Source organism: Petaurus breviceps, unplaced genomic scaffold (genome assembly GCF_028583685.1).
Source record: "Petaurus breviceps papuanus isolate PSGF00001 unplaced genomic scaffold, PetGlider_PUasm1.0 90763, whole genome shotgun sequence".
In the NCBI taxonomy this organism is placed as follows: Eukaryota; Metazoa; Chordata; class Mammalia; order Diprotodontia; family Petauridae; genus Petaurus; species Petaurus breviceps.
Genome location: NW_027187340.1, coordinates 7453080 through 7466342, shown reverse-complemented (window position 1 = coordinate 7466342; position 13263 = coordinate 7453080). Strand labels below are relative to the sequence as shown.

At 35.0% G+C, this 13263-nt stretch overlaps 1 protein-coding gene across 50 annotated transcripts in view; it reads left to right on the top strand.

Moving 5' to 3' along the window:
- Positions 1–13263, top strand: part of TTN (titin) — a 324829-nt gene that overhangs the window by 165500 nt on the left and 146066 nt on the right. For 40 of the 50 annotated variants that reach the window (XM_069068526.1, XM_069068527.1, XM_069068543.1 and 37 more), the window contains 18 exons: positions 1043–1135; positions 1744–1821; positions 2801–2869; positions 3066–3140; positions 3285–3569; positions 4623–4700; positions 5141–5224; positions 5485–5565; positions 7089–7172; positions 8163–8246; positions 8392–8475; positions 8596–8679; positions 11390–11470; positions 11614–11685; positions 11804–11887; positions 12207–12290; positions 12414–12497; positions 12616–12699. In XM_069068526.1, the coding sequence (XP_068924627.1) occupies positions 1043–1135; positions 1744–1821; positions 2801–2869; positions 3066–3140; positions 3285–3569; positions 4623–4700; positions 5141–5224; positions 5485–5565; positions 7089–7172; positions 8163–8246; positions 8392–8475; positions 8596–8679; positions 11390–11470; positions 11614–11685; positions 11804–11887; positions 12207–12290; positions 12414–12497; positions 12616–12699 (1668 nt within the window). Of the gene's footprint in view, positions 1–1042; positions 1136–1743; positions 1822–2800; positions 2870–3065; positions 3141–3284; positions 3570–4622; positions 4701–5140; positions 5225–5484; positions 5566–7088; positions 7173–8162; positions 8247–8391; positions 8476–8595; positions 8680–11389; positions 11471–11613; positions 11686–11803; positions 11888–12206; positions 12291–12413; positions 12498–12615; positions 12700–12821; positions 12906–13263 lie in introns of all 50 variants that reach the window. The other 10 variants (XM_069068552.1, XM_069068551.1, XM_069068554.1 and 7 more) reach the window with 8 other exon arrangements.

The window sequence follows — 13263 nt, the reverse complement described above, 5'->3', positions numbered from 1 at the left end:
AGGGTCACACAGCTAGTAAGTGTCTGAGGTCAGATTTGAATTCAACTCCAGGCCCTATCTGCTGTCCACTGTGCCTCTAGCTGCCCTGAATAGGCATAAATCAGACTAATAAAATTAAGTATTCACTGAAAAGAGACCATTGTGATGTGACAGAAAAATGACTAGGCTTGGAAAAGATCCTGATTGTAGTTCAAATTCTTCAACTAATAGGCTGTATACAACTTGATGCAATAATAAAAACAACAGGTCACATTTATATACTGCTGTCAGGTTTTAAGAGCATTTTTCTTCACAACAAGCTTGTGAGTAGATACTAAAAGTGTTATTAGACCTATTTTAATCAGTCAGTTAACAAGTATTTGTTAAGCACTTAATACATGCCAGGAACCATATTCAGTGTTGGAGATATAAAGAAAAAAAAAAAAAACAACAGTTCCTGCCCTCAAGGAGTTTACATTCTAATGTATAACATACAAGATATACACAAAATAGAAATGAGGTAATCTTAGAAGGAAAAGCACTAGGAAACACCAGGTAAGGCCTCCTGAGCAATCAGGCAGTTGAGCTGAGTCTTAAAGAAAGCTGGGGATTTTAGGAAACAGGGAGACCAAACCAGTCCACATGAGGAACGTGAGGCTTTTAGAAGAATGAAGTGATCTGCCCGTGGCCATCTAGCTAGTAAATCTTGGAGCCAGAATTTAAACTTTGGTCTTTCTTACTCCATGCACAGTGTTTTTGCACTGTTCTTCATCATCTCTGAACCTATTCAGATAATCTGGACTTGTTTTCCTTATCTGTAAAATGAGGTGGCTGACTAGATGGTCTCTCAGGCCTCTTCTAGTCCTGACATTCTATGATTCAGCATAGCTCATACAATTTGTAAAATGATTTAAAAAAAATGTTTTTTCATGGTTGATATATGCTTACCTGGTCTGTAGCAATCAACCTGTATGGTCAGCATTAAGATGAATTTTGTTATCGGTTTTAGTCACATATTCATTAAATTATCAAAATAACTCACAAAACCACTGATATTTTTAAGTGCCTGAAGAACCTGAGGAAATTCTTCCAGAGGAGGAGATACCTGAAGAAGTTCCTATCATAGAGGAGGTTGAGGAAGTTTCACCACCTATAGGTACATCAATATTATATGAGGATTGAGCTCTCTAAATACCGTCAGGCCTCTGATCTTTCTTAGTATTTAATCCATCCTTGGCGGTTTTCTGAAGTTTGCTGTTTTGGATTTTTTGGTGAATTATAGTTGGTAAAAGATTATTGCTGAAAATTGAAGCTCTCTAATTGGATGGTTGAAGTGCTCTTTATTTCATTCCAATTATAGCTATTTGTTCAAATATACATTATTGTGGGAGATGGGATGCTTTCCCCCTCTTTTAGTTGACATTTTCTATTGACAGGGTTACAAATCTATATTCTATCCTAGTTCTCAATCCTTCCTCTTCCCTTAAAAATGGAATTTGAGAAATCTACCTTTGAGCAAAATGGAATCTTTTATTTTAACTTAAGCCATTATTCTTGAAATGAATCCCTTATTTGCATTTTAGACTCTGCTCACATTTTAGAGCACATAGTATTTTACCTTTGAAAGACAAAGTCAAAGAATCATTAGATATCCAAAATCTTTTAACTTTAAAATTCGGTGTGGTTTTTATTTATTACTGTATTGTTGTTGTTTTTGTCTTGTCTGCACAAAAATCTTTAATTACTTATCAAATATCTTTCAAGTGCCTGAGGTGGTTAAGAAAGCTGTCCCTGAAGCACCTGCTGTCACTCCTAAAAAAGAGAAGCCTGCACCAGTTAAAGGTATAACCAATATCATGAAAACAGAAAACAAACTCGGCATCCACACAGTCATTTAAATGGCAAAGTTGTGACTGACACAAGCAGCAGCCTCATACAAATATGCATTTTTTCCATATACTTATTTTACTTTTTCAACATAAGGATAATTATTAGTGATATCACAGGCATTCACATGTTACTTTATCAGTTTCTTCATGAAAATACCTGAGTACGTATTTACTTTATAACCTAAATTTTTCTTCATGATTCTTTCCTAAATATTCTCTTCTTTCATTGACTCAGAAAGAAGAAATAGTTTATTCCTTGGCCTGAGAAGAAAGTATAGATTTCCACTGAAATTATTCTACAGGACACTGCTATGCATTTCTCCCTCTGCTGGCCACTCTAAAAAAAAGTCCTAATTTTTGGTAGCTGACTTTCAAAAAGAATGATTTAGGAGTACAGACAAATCATTAGATGATTTTAATATTTCTACCATAATCTTTTGTCCAGTGTTCCATCAGTAAGGAATGAGGTCCAATATTCCATCTCTATTACAAAACCACTTTAAATTATCTGATAGGAGGAAAATATCTTCCTCCATATTCCAATTGTATAGTCCTTTTCTTGATTAAAAAGAATCATAGTAAAGTAGTGCCCTAAAGAACACTGCACATGTGAGCTCCAAATTAATGTTTGACAATGATTACTTCAAACAGCATTTTCTTCCTTAAGGACTACTGAAGCAGATCCTACATGAGTGAGTTCTGTTATTAGTAAAGGGAGTGTTACAAGGGCCTCTTAAAGAACCTGAAGTTTGATTAGCCCAAAGTAGTGATATGGGAAAAGATCTCTGTTTACTTGAAAACAGTAGCTCATAACTAACATCCCACAACATTATTCCTGTAATTTTTTATTATAAGTGTTTTCTTTGTTATTTTTATTTTTAAATGTCAGCATTGTAAAATTACTAAAAAAAAAATTCCTAATATCTTTAAAGTGACAAAGAAACCTGTACCTGAAGAAAAAGTACCTGTTGTTCAGAAAAAAGAGCCTCCTCCAGCTAAAGGTATATATTCTTCTCTTTGGCTTATTAAATAATGCGCCTCATCTTCATCTTTTCTTCAATATGTATTTGTGTTGTCCCTGTTGTCTCTGTCTGCTATTCCTCTTGAGTGCCGTGGTGTATATTACCTTGCTTTATATGTTACTAGGTTCATCTTAATGTTTTACATTCTTAAAAAATGAATACTCTATCTTTAAAGTGCCTGAAGTATCCAAGAAAGTACCAGAAAAGAAGGTTCTTATACCTAAAAAGGAGGTGGTTGCCCCTGCAAAAGGTACCAACAACAATTCTTATTGCGAGCTTTGGTTTGAATGTGTAGCGTGTGTGTTTCCCATGTAACTTTTTTTCACGGTTCTCGTAACGTTTCTTTGTAAACTTTCACCCTCGTTTTTTATGCCCTGCTCCAAATCTCTTCAAGTGGAGACAATTGCAAAGAAAACCTTCCAAGAAGAAAAAGTATCAGTTGTCTTCCACAAACAAGAAATAGTACAAGAAGTGCTAGAGATAGAACAAGAATTTGAAGAATTTATAGAGGCCAAAGAAGTAGAGGAGTTCTTTGAGGAAGAGGAGGAGGAGTTCTTTGACGTTGAAGAAGAGCATAGAGAGGAAGAAGTTCTAGAAATTGAAGAAGTCTATAGAGTCAAAGAAGTAATTGAAGTTGAAGACGTGGAAGAGCCTGTCAAGCCCACGCCTCCTGAGAAAGGTATACAGCATTCTGCAGTCATTCTTACTCTTCACATCTCACTGTCACTAACGTTCTTTAAAAACATAGCCTCCCTTTAGATTATATGCTTATATCTTAATATCCTTTCTGCAAGAGAATCAGGAAAATTTTAATTCTTTGGCCCACATATTGGAAGGAAATAGATGTGAATTTCCCAGAAACATATCAATCCAAGTTTGCTTTCTACAGGAAAAATTAATTTATCCTTATCAATTTGTCAAGAGTCAGTTTTGCTGTATTAGGACCTAGCTACTAATCATTTTTGAACTTGACTTAAGTTGCTACCAATCTCAAAATAACTAGTTAAATACAGCCAAAGAACTAATTAGTTCAGCAGCAGAAGAAAAAAATCAAACATAAAGGTGAAACAATTCATTTCTTAACTAAGCTTTTCACTGGTTATTACAGTCTTATATAGACATTGTCTAAAGATAATAGTATCAGAGTCTTGAATCTTTTTATTGTTTGTTTTAATATTTTCTTAAAAGCATCAAAAAATTGAAATTCTTATAGTAATACAAATTTCAATAAAGCAGAACAGTTTATTGATATCAAGAAGAAATTAAAGTAAAAAATATTAAAATATGTAGCATCCATTTTATCCTTCTGGAAAAATCAAATGATATACAAAATATAAGAATACATATGTGTATGTGTGTATATATGTATATATACACATATATCTGCCATTATGTACACTAGAAGATTATGGATATTTAATTCAGTTGAACAAATATTTATTATGTGCCTACTAAGAACAAGACACTATTCCAGGTGCTAGGAATACAAAGATAAAATTTAAACATGCTCTGCCATTGTAAAGCTTATATTTTCTTGCTACAAATGAAAGGTTTATAAAGCATTATGATTCGGAGCATGTACAAAAATGAATCACTATTAATATAAGTGAAAAATGTTTTACTTTGTTTCCCTAACATCACCTTTTGGATTAGTATTGTATAATATTAAGAGATTTTTTTCAGGATTTAAATTTTCTAAACAAAATCAAAACAAACCCTAATATCTTTGAAGGGCCTAAAATTGCTGAGAAAGTCATCCCTCCCAAAAAACAACCTACCATTGTACCTCGAAAAGAGCCACCAGCAAAAGGTATTTCATTTATTAAGAGGTTCTTCTCATTTAAGCTTGTGGTAAAATGTGCACGTAAAGTTAGGACCTTCGTTGCTTTATGATTTTATGTTCTGTTTTGTGCTTTCTTTCTATGTCCTGTATTTTTGAAATCTCTAAAACCAACTAATATCTTTAAAGTAAGGTCCCTAAGGAAGTTTTTACAGTAAAGAAAATATCAGTTAATCTACCTGAGACTCTCCAAATAACACAAACTAAAGTTCTAAATCTTTACCAATGTCCAGGTGATCCCCAACCCCTTCTGTTGAGATAAATTCTTTGCTCAGACATGTCCGTATGTCACAAATTGATGTTTGTCTTTTATTTGTCACATTCTTAGTACTTTTGATGTCTGTGTTCTGTTAATGTTTTATATGTCTCTTAAAAATTTTCCAACTTAAAATAAACTAATATCTTTAAAGTGCCCAAGGTGACCAAGAAAGTTATCACAGAAGAGAAAGTACAAATTACTCCACCAAAAAAGCCAGAAGTACCACCTCCTAAAGGTACACTGCTCATTCAGTTTTTGTCAAATAAATAACTGGTTTGCTTGTTCTAAAAACAAAAGATTCCCTTGGGCTTCTATGGTTTTCTATTTGCTGTCAAAATTCAGGCATCTCAATCATAATGATGTGTGTGATGGAGCTGTCTGCATCTTCCTACTTTTTAGCAATGCTTTGATCTGTGTCTCTATACTTCTTGTATCTTGTTAGTTTACAAACCTTTGCAATTTGCAAAATTAAGAAAAAAATTACTGTCTTTAAAGTGCCAGAGGTGCCCAAGAAGGTCATTCCAGAAAAGATGATACCTGTTCCAGAGGAACCTGAAGCCCCTCCTCCAGCTAAAGGTACATACCTTCCTTATAATATATGGCAAGGATAATCTCCAGGTCTTTTGTTCTTTGTTCTTCTTTATCCAAAGTATAAATGACAGTTTTTTTTTCCGTTCATGGAGAGAAGGGGTGTAGACTGCTCTTCTTTCTATAAGTCATCATGTGTAAGGGGATGATTTTGGAATTTAGTTTAATTTTATATTGAATAACATGCTTATACTATAGAATTGGAGATCTGGATCTGGAAGGGACCTCAGAGACCGTCTAGGTCAACTCCATCATTTTTCCAGTTGAAGAAACTGAGCCCAGGGAGGAAAGTGATTTGCCTGAGGTCACAGCAATATCAAGCATTAGAAGTAGGATTTGGAGAGTCAGGAGGACCAGAGTTCAAATCCAGCCTCAGATACTTAACACACTTACTAGCCATGTGACTTTGGGCAAGTCACTTAACCCCAGTTGCCCTCCAAAAAGCAACAACAAAAAAAAATGACAAAGAGAATGGTTTAAGAGGGCAGCTATGTGGTGCAGTGAATAAGAGCGCTGGCCTGGAGTCAGGAGACCTGGGATTGATTCCGGCCTCAGATACTTAACACCCACACAAAAAAACTGGCCATGTAACCTTGAGCAAGTTACTTAACCCCAATTGCTTAAAAAAAAAGAAGTAGTATTTGAACCCAGCACCCTTTTCACTATATTGCCCTCTAAGGACAGGTTAAAAAGTTGGGATTTGGTGGAGGCCAGGGGTAATGATAGGTGACTAGAGCCAGAAGTAGCTGGTAGGGCAGTAGAGTCAAGAAGACCTGAGTTGAAATCTGGATAGAGACATATAAACTGTGTGACCCTGAGTAAGTCACTTAACCTCTGTTTGGCTCACTTTCCTGTATTGTAAAATGAGTATAATATTAGCACCTACTGCACAATGTTATTGTAAAGATTAAATGGAGTAATATTTGTAAAAAGCATGTAGTACAGTGCCTGGTACATAGTAGGCACTATAGAATTGCTTGTTCCTACCTCACTTCACTTCCTATGAAATAGAGACCATGAAAGCAACACTTACCTAATCTGATAATATTAATATTAACTATTTATAGAAGAGATTTTCTTCTTCCTACCAAAACAACTTCCTTTGGGGTTTTTTTTTGGTCTTTTTGGAGGGAGAAAGGAAGGGCAGTTGTGGTTAAGTGACTTGCCTAAGGTCACACAGCTAGTAAGTATTAAATGTCTGAGGTCAGATTTAAACTCGGGTCCTCCTGTCTCCCAGATTGGTACTCTATTCACTGTGCCACCTAACTGCCCCAACAACTTCCTTTGGAAAAGTTGGCTGCTAAGTACTACAAATGAGTATCCTATAAATGATAATAGAAAAATAAAACATAACCAGGATGTTAACATGCACAAATCAAGAAATTATTAAGCAAATCTACCTATGGATATCCTTTGTCAAATGTCTCTTTTATTTCTCTCAATATTTTATGTTGATATTCCAATTTTGGAATTCTCAAAAATAATTTTTAAAAACCCTAATATCTTTAAAGTGCCTGAAGTACCAAAGAAAATTGTTCCAGAAGCAAAAGTTCCAGTTGCTGTTCCCAAAAAACCAGAGGAACCACCTGCTAAAGGTATCTATGACTTCTTTCACAATGGTGGAATAAATGTCCTTTATTTATATGTCTGAGATTATATTGTACATATGGTTTAGAGAGAATGTGTGTGTCTGTGTGTCTGTGCCTTTGCAAACTCTGTATTTCCCTCATCCTTCAAATTCTTAATACTTTATGTTCATTCCTGAATGAATTCATAACAATAAAAGTACTAATATCTTTGAAGTCCCTGAGGCCTAGGAAGCTATCCCAGAAAAGACCAAAAGTGGTTTCTAAAAACCCAGAGATTTACTTTTCATATATATCTTAATTTGTAGAACTTCAAATTATATGAAGTGTAAAAGATGAAGAAAAATACCAGAAACTCACCTTCATTTATATCTGACAAAGCCAGGAGACTCCTCTAGACTCTCAATTGTTGTTTATGCACTGAGACAAGCAAGGAATAATACTAGTAGCAATCGAAACTAATTTGTTAGAGGCCGAGTAGAATGGAGAATTTGGATTAATTAGAGCACCAAAATATAGTGGGTAATGGGAGTTTTTAACAGAATGGAAAAGAGTTTTACCCCAGACTCATAGATTGCCTATTTTGATGAGCAAAGGACCACAGATCATAATCTCACATTCTAAATCTATTATTATCATTATTTTTAACCAACTTTAACTTTAGTGATTTAGTGATTTTAGTAATATACATATATATATATATATATGTATCATGTCATGTCATGTCATTATTACTGTTCCTTTTGTATCTTTGAAACTCCTCTAAGTGTATAAGAACTAATATCTTTTTAATTACATGAAGAGCCCAAAAAATTGGTCCTGAAAGAAAAAAGAAACTATATCTGTTGTATTTTTCCTAAAAGTAAGGGATCTAACCCAATACAGGTAGACATCAGCCATGACCTAAATCTAAAAAAAGGTTGTCTTTGATCCTGAAAGCTTGATATTTCCCATTTCTCTTCATCATTCCTAAATATTAACTTACTAATATCTTTTAAGTGCCTGAGCTGCCCAAGAAAGCCATCCCAGAAGAGAAAATCTCTGTGACCATTCCTAAAAAGAAAGAAGTTCTATCTGCTAAAGGTACATTTTGCCAACACTAAATCCAGAAGAAAATCTTTGACTTCAAGACTCGAAAATTACATTGTGTATCTACTTGCATAATATTTTCTCTGTCTTCTTAACTACTAAATGTTAACATTGTCTCAACATACTAATATCTTTAAAGAGCCCAGTGCACCCCGAAAATTCACCCAAGAAGAGGAGATATTGGAGCCTATTCCTAAAATAACAGAGAAACTTCCAACAGAAGGTATCTGTAAATAATCAAATTCTGAAGAAGCAACTTTTTCTGTACTCTAAAGAAACACATTTACTATTTCTTCTATAATTTTTGGACTTACTAAATGCTAAACTACTAATATCTTTAAAGTATCTGGTGTATCCAAGAAAGCTGTCCCAGCGCAGAAACTGCCTACACATTTGCCCCCAAAGCCAGAAGCTCCCTCAGCACAAGGTACAAATCCTGAAGATAAAATTATGATGTGTACATGTGGCTTGTGTCCCAGTTCAATATGTCTCTGAAATTTCTAAATCTAAAAATACTAATATCTTTAAAGTGCCTGAGGTCTCCGAGAAAAGTGCTGCAGAGAAAGCACTTCCTGCTAGTCCTAAAAGGGAGAGGCCCCCAGCACCAGAAAGCATTCCCCATTCATTCCAGTCAGAAGAAAAATAATTTTCTTGTCTTGTACTCTGGAAAGTTACTTGTCTAAATGTGGTTAAAGATGCATTCCATTTATCTGTGATGCCTAATATAAAAATACTAATATCTTTAAAGATACCAAAGGGACCAAGGAATTTTTTTCAAAGGAGAAAGTTTTTCCCAAACTAAAAGTTCCACAAGGTACAGATCCCCAGAGATCAGAGTTTACAGTATAGGGTAGAGAAGAATATTAATTGTATTCAATGGAAAATTGCTTGGGGTATAAGATTTTCCTTTTATAGTTATGACTTATAAAAGTAAATCCATTGATATCATTAGAGTATATTGCAAGTGTCCAAAGATAGGATCCTTAACAGAAAAAGTATTAAATATGTTTCCTCCCAGAGCAGAAATTGCTGCATCGACCTTTTGTGACATTAAAACCTGGTTGAATTGACTAAACACACCTCCTCTGAAACAGAAAACTTGGGATTGAAATGCAGGGTGAAATGGTGCTGAAGTCCTCTTATGGACTTTAACTAAGCATCAACTCCCCATAAGCATAGGTTATATGAAAATTCCAGAAATTTAGTATGAGTCAATTATAATTGCTTTTTGGGATCCACAATAAACACCATTAGAAACAAAAATGTGAAGTAAGTGCTTTTCTATAATAGGAATAATATAAAAATATTATTAGGTGCAAATGTAGTCCAGGGAAAAGAACATTGGTTCCAGTGTCAGAGACCCCCTGCCTCAATTAGGTTCTAATCTATGTGAGCTTGAATAAATCACTTAACCTTTCTCAGTTTCCTCTTCTGAAAAATTAGAGCTGGACTAGATGGCCTGGCCCCCAAGGTCTCTTCCAGATCCTAAAATCCTAAGACTCACTAATATGATATACTTTCTATTTATTTTATATATTGCACCTATGATGTCATTAATACACTATTCACTCTAATCCACACTGAGCTGGAAGGAACTGGAGAAGAGGAACCTTTCCCTTTCCGCCATCTATACTTGCCAAATGATTTACAGGCTTAAAGAGTAGCCAGAGGGCAATGAGACGTTGATAAACTATTATTACCCTCATTGTTTTAATCACAGTTGATATCCTTCCAGAATACCATATAGAACAAGAACTTATTAAAGCCATATGTTGATCCTGTCCCTTTAATTTTTTGTCCCACAATCTCTTTTTTTAAACAGGTCTGTCCTTTGCTTTGAAACTATGTAAAATTCACTGGAATATATAAAACCATTTTTAAAACATCCATAATGGTGATTTTCTTATATTACTGAGTAGACATAATAATAAAAAGGCTATCTGGAGGCCTTATACGTATTTTCTCTGTTTATAGACTTTATATTTGTGGTTATTGTTCAGTCTTCCAGCAGTATCCAGCTCTGTGTGACCCCATAACCTTTGTCCATGGGATTTTCTTGGCAAAGATACTGGCGTGGTTTGCCATTTCCTTCTCCAGTGTGTCCCCATTTTACAGAAGAGGAACTGAGGCAAATAAGGTTTAAGTCACTTATCCAGTGTCACATACCTAGTAAGTATCTGAGGCAGGATTTGAACTCAGATCTCCCTGACATGAGGCCTGGCTCTCTGTACCATCTAGCTGTCCCTTTCCTTATGCATACCTTAATGTGAAATACTTAGCGTTTTCAAAGTACATGAAGTACAGAAAGAAGTCCCAGATGACACACTAGTCTGCATCATTCCTCTCAAATTAATAGCTAAAATAACAAATAAATTAGAAAGAAAAGATATCTCATGTTAGAGCAAGTGTTTTTTTTCTAGTTTTTATCTGTGATTCTATCAGATAGGAAATTCCCAATGTGGATATTCCCTCTCTCCAGAGCAGCAACTCATCAATATCTTAGCAACTTAGAAAGCTAAGGCACTGAAACATTAAGTGACTTTCTTGTAGTCACATAATTTGAATGTGGTCAAGCAGGGCTTAAAGCCAGGTCTTCCTGATGTAAAGGCTAGTCCTCCAGCCACCATACCAAGCCAGTTCTCTTAAAGCAAAGTGTATCATAGAAAATATAAGATGTAGTAAATTCCTAGATTTTAGACAAGTCAGTCCTTTCCCAGAACATTACTGGATGTACCAGAACATGCAGGATATGCACAAACAGTTATTAAATATCTAGAATAGGAATTTCCTCCTATTACTCACCAGATTCTGAAATGAAAAGGTTCCCTGTGGTATTAAAAATTTAAAAGCCAGTATAAGATATATTTTCTCTGGTATGATTTTCTGTATTCTTTATTATTTCTAAAATCAAAATTAATATTTTAAGTACCTGAGGTGACCAAGAAAACTCTTTCTGAAAAGAATGTCTAGTCTTGTCACCAAATAACCAGTTAACTTTTCCTGTGAAAGGTTTCATTTGGATTAGAGAAAGAAAAAAACAAACCTATTCTTGAAAACTAGTGTGATGTGTAACTCTGATGAATATTTTTAACTGCTTTTCATAGCTGCTAAGTGTAAAAATACTAATATCTTTTAAGTGCCTGAGTATCCCAAAGATGTCCCTGAAGAGAAAATAACTGTGCCAGTCCCCAAAAAGCAAGAATGGTCACCACCTAAAGGTATATATTATTTATTACTTATCATATTGTGGGTAGACCAAATTCTTTCTCAACTTCAAAATAATTTTGGGTTTATGGATATAGTTATTGTTTCTACTGGTTTTTCATAACCCCTAAAAATAAAAATACCAATATTTTTAAAGTGCCTGAATCTAGCCCAGAAGCTGTCCCTGAAAGAAAAGAACTTCAAAAGCCAGAAGTAAAACCATTTCAAGGTATATATGCTCCACCCAATGGATTTTGAGGGGGAAACCCTACTAGCTTTAAACATTAGTGTTACTGTGTATGTATTATGTCTAACTCCTAAGTGTAAAATTACTAATATCTTCAAAGTGCCTGAAGCCCCCAAAGAAGTGGTCCCTGAAAAGAAAATGCCTGTGACTATCACCACCAAACCAGAAACTCGACCTGCTAAAGGTATATGTCACCAGTCATTTGGAAAGAAGAGTGCTTTGTCTTCTGTTACTGAAAATATTCTGAAGTCTGCACTGAACTCCCTAATTCCCAAGTATAAAAATACTAATATCTTTAAAATGTCTGAAGTTCCCACAAAGAGCCGTCTTTGAAAGGAAAATACCTGTTGCTGTTCCCCCCAAACCAGAAACCCAGCCTGTTAAAGATATAATCACCAGTCAAGTAAACCTAAAAGAAAAAAAGATGTCTTGTTACTGAAAATTTTTTTAGTTTTCCATTGTGTCATAACTTCTAAGTTTTCAAAATACTAATATCTTTAAAGTGCCTGAAGTTTCCCAAGAAGTTATCCCAGAAAAGAAAGTCCGTATGGCTCTCCCCAAAAAGCCAGAAGCCCCACCTGTTAAAGGTATCTGTCACCAGTGAAGTAATTATGAAAGAAAACTGTCTTGTCCTACGCTCTTGAAAATTAGATGGATGTTTTTACTGATATTCATCACTCCTAATTTTAAAATTACTAATATCTTTGAAGTTCCTGAACCTGCCAAAGAAGTATTACATGAAGAGAAGGGGCCCGCTGTTGTACTCCCTAAAACAGAAGTGCCACCAGCTAAAGGTATATGTCCCCAGTGAAATAATGTTGAGGAAGTATCTGTCTTCTGCTCTTCAAATCAGACTGATGTTTCCACTGACCTTCACAGTTGCTAATTTTAAAATCACTAATATCTTTCAAGTGCCTGAAGCTCCCAAAGAAGTTGTCCCTGAAAAGAAAGTGACTGTGACTGTCCCCCAAAAGCCAGAAGCCCCACCTGCTAAAGGTATAGGTCACTACTGAATCAATTCTGAAATAAGGATGTCCTGTCTTCTGTTATTGATAATGTTTTGATGTTTCTATTAAATTTCATAACCCCTAAGTGTAAAAATACTAATATCTTTAAAGTGTATGAATTGCCCCAAGAAGTCATTCCTGAAAAGAAAATGCCCATGGCTGTCACCAAAAAGTCAGAAGTGCCACCTGCAAAAGGTATATATCACTAGTCAAGTAACTTGGAAAGATGTCTTTATTTTTGTTCTTGGAAATATTTTTATATCTCTATTGAACAACATAACTCCTAAGTATAAAAATACTAATATCTTTCAAGTGCCTGAAGCTCCTAGAGAGATTGTCCCTGAAAATAAAGTGACTGTGGCTGTTCCCAAAAAACCAGAGGCCCCGCCTGACATATATCCTGCTAAAGGTATATGTCACCAGCCAAGCAATTATCTGGCGGGGGGAGGGGGGAGATAATTGTCCCATCCTCTGCTCTTGAAAATCAGATTGCTGTTTCTACTGATCTTCATAGCTCCTAATTTTAAGATTACTAATATCTTTTAAGTGCCTG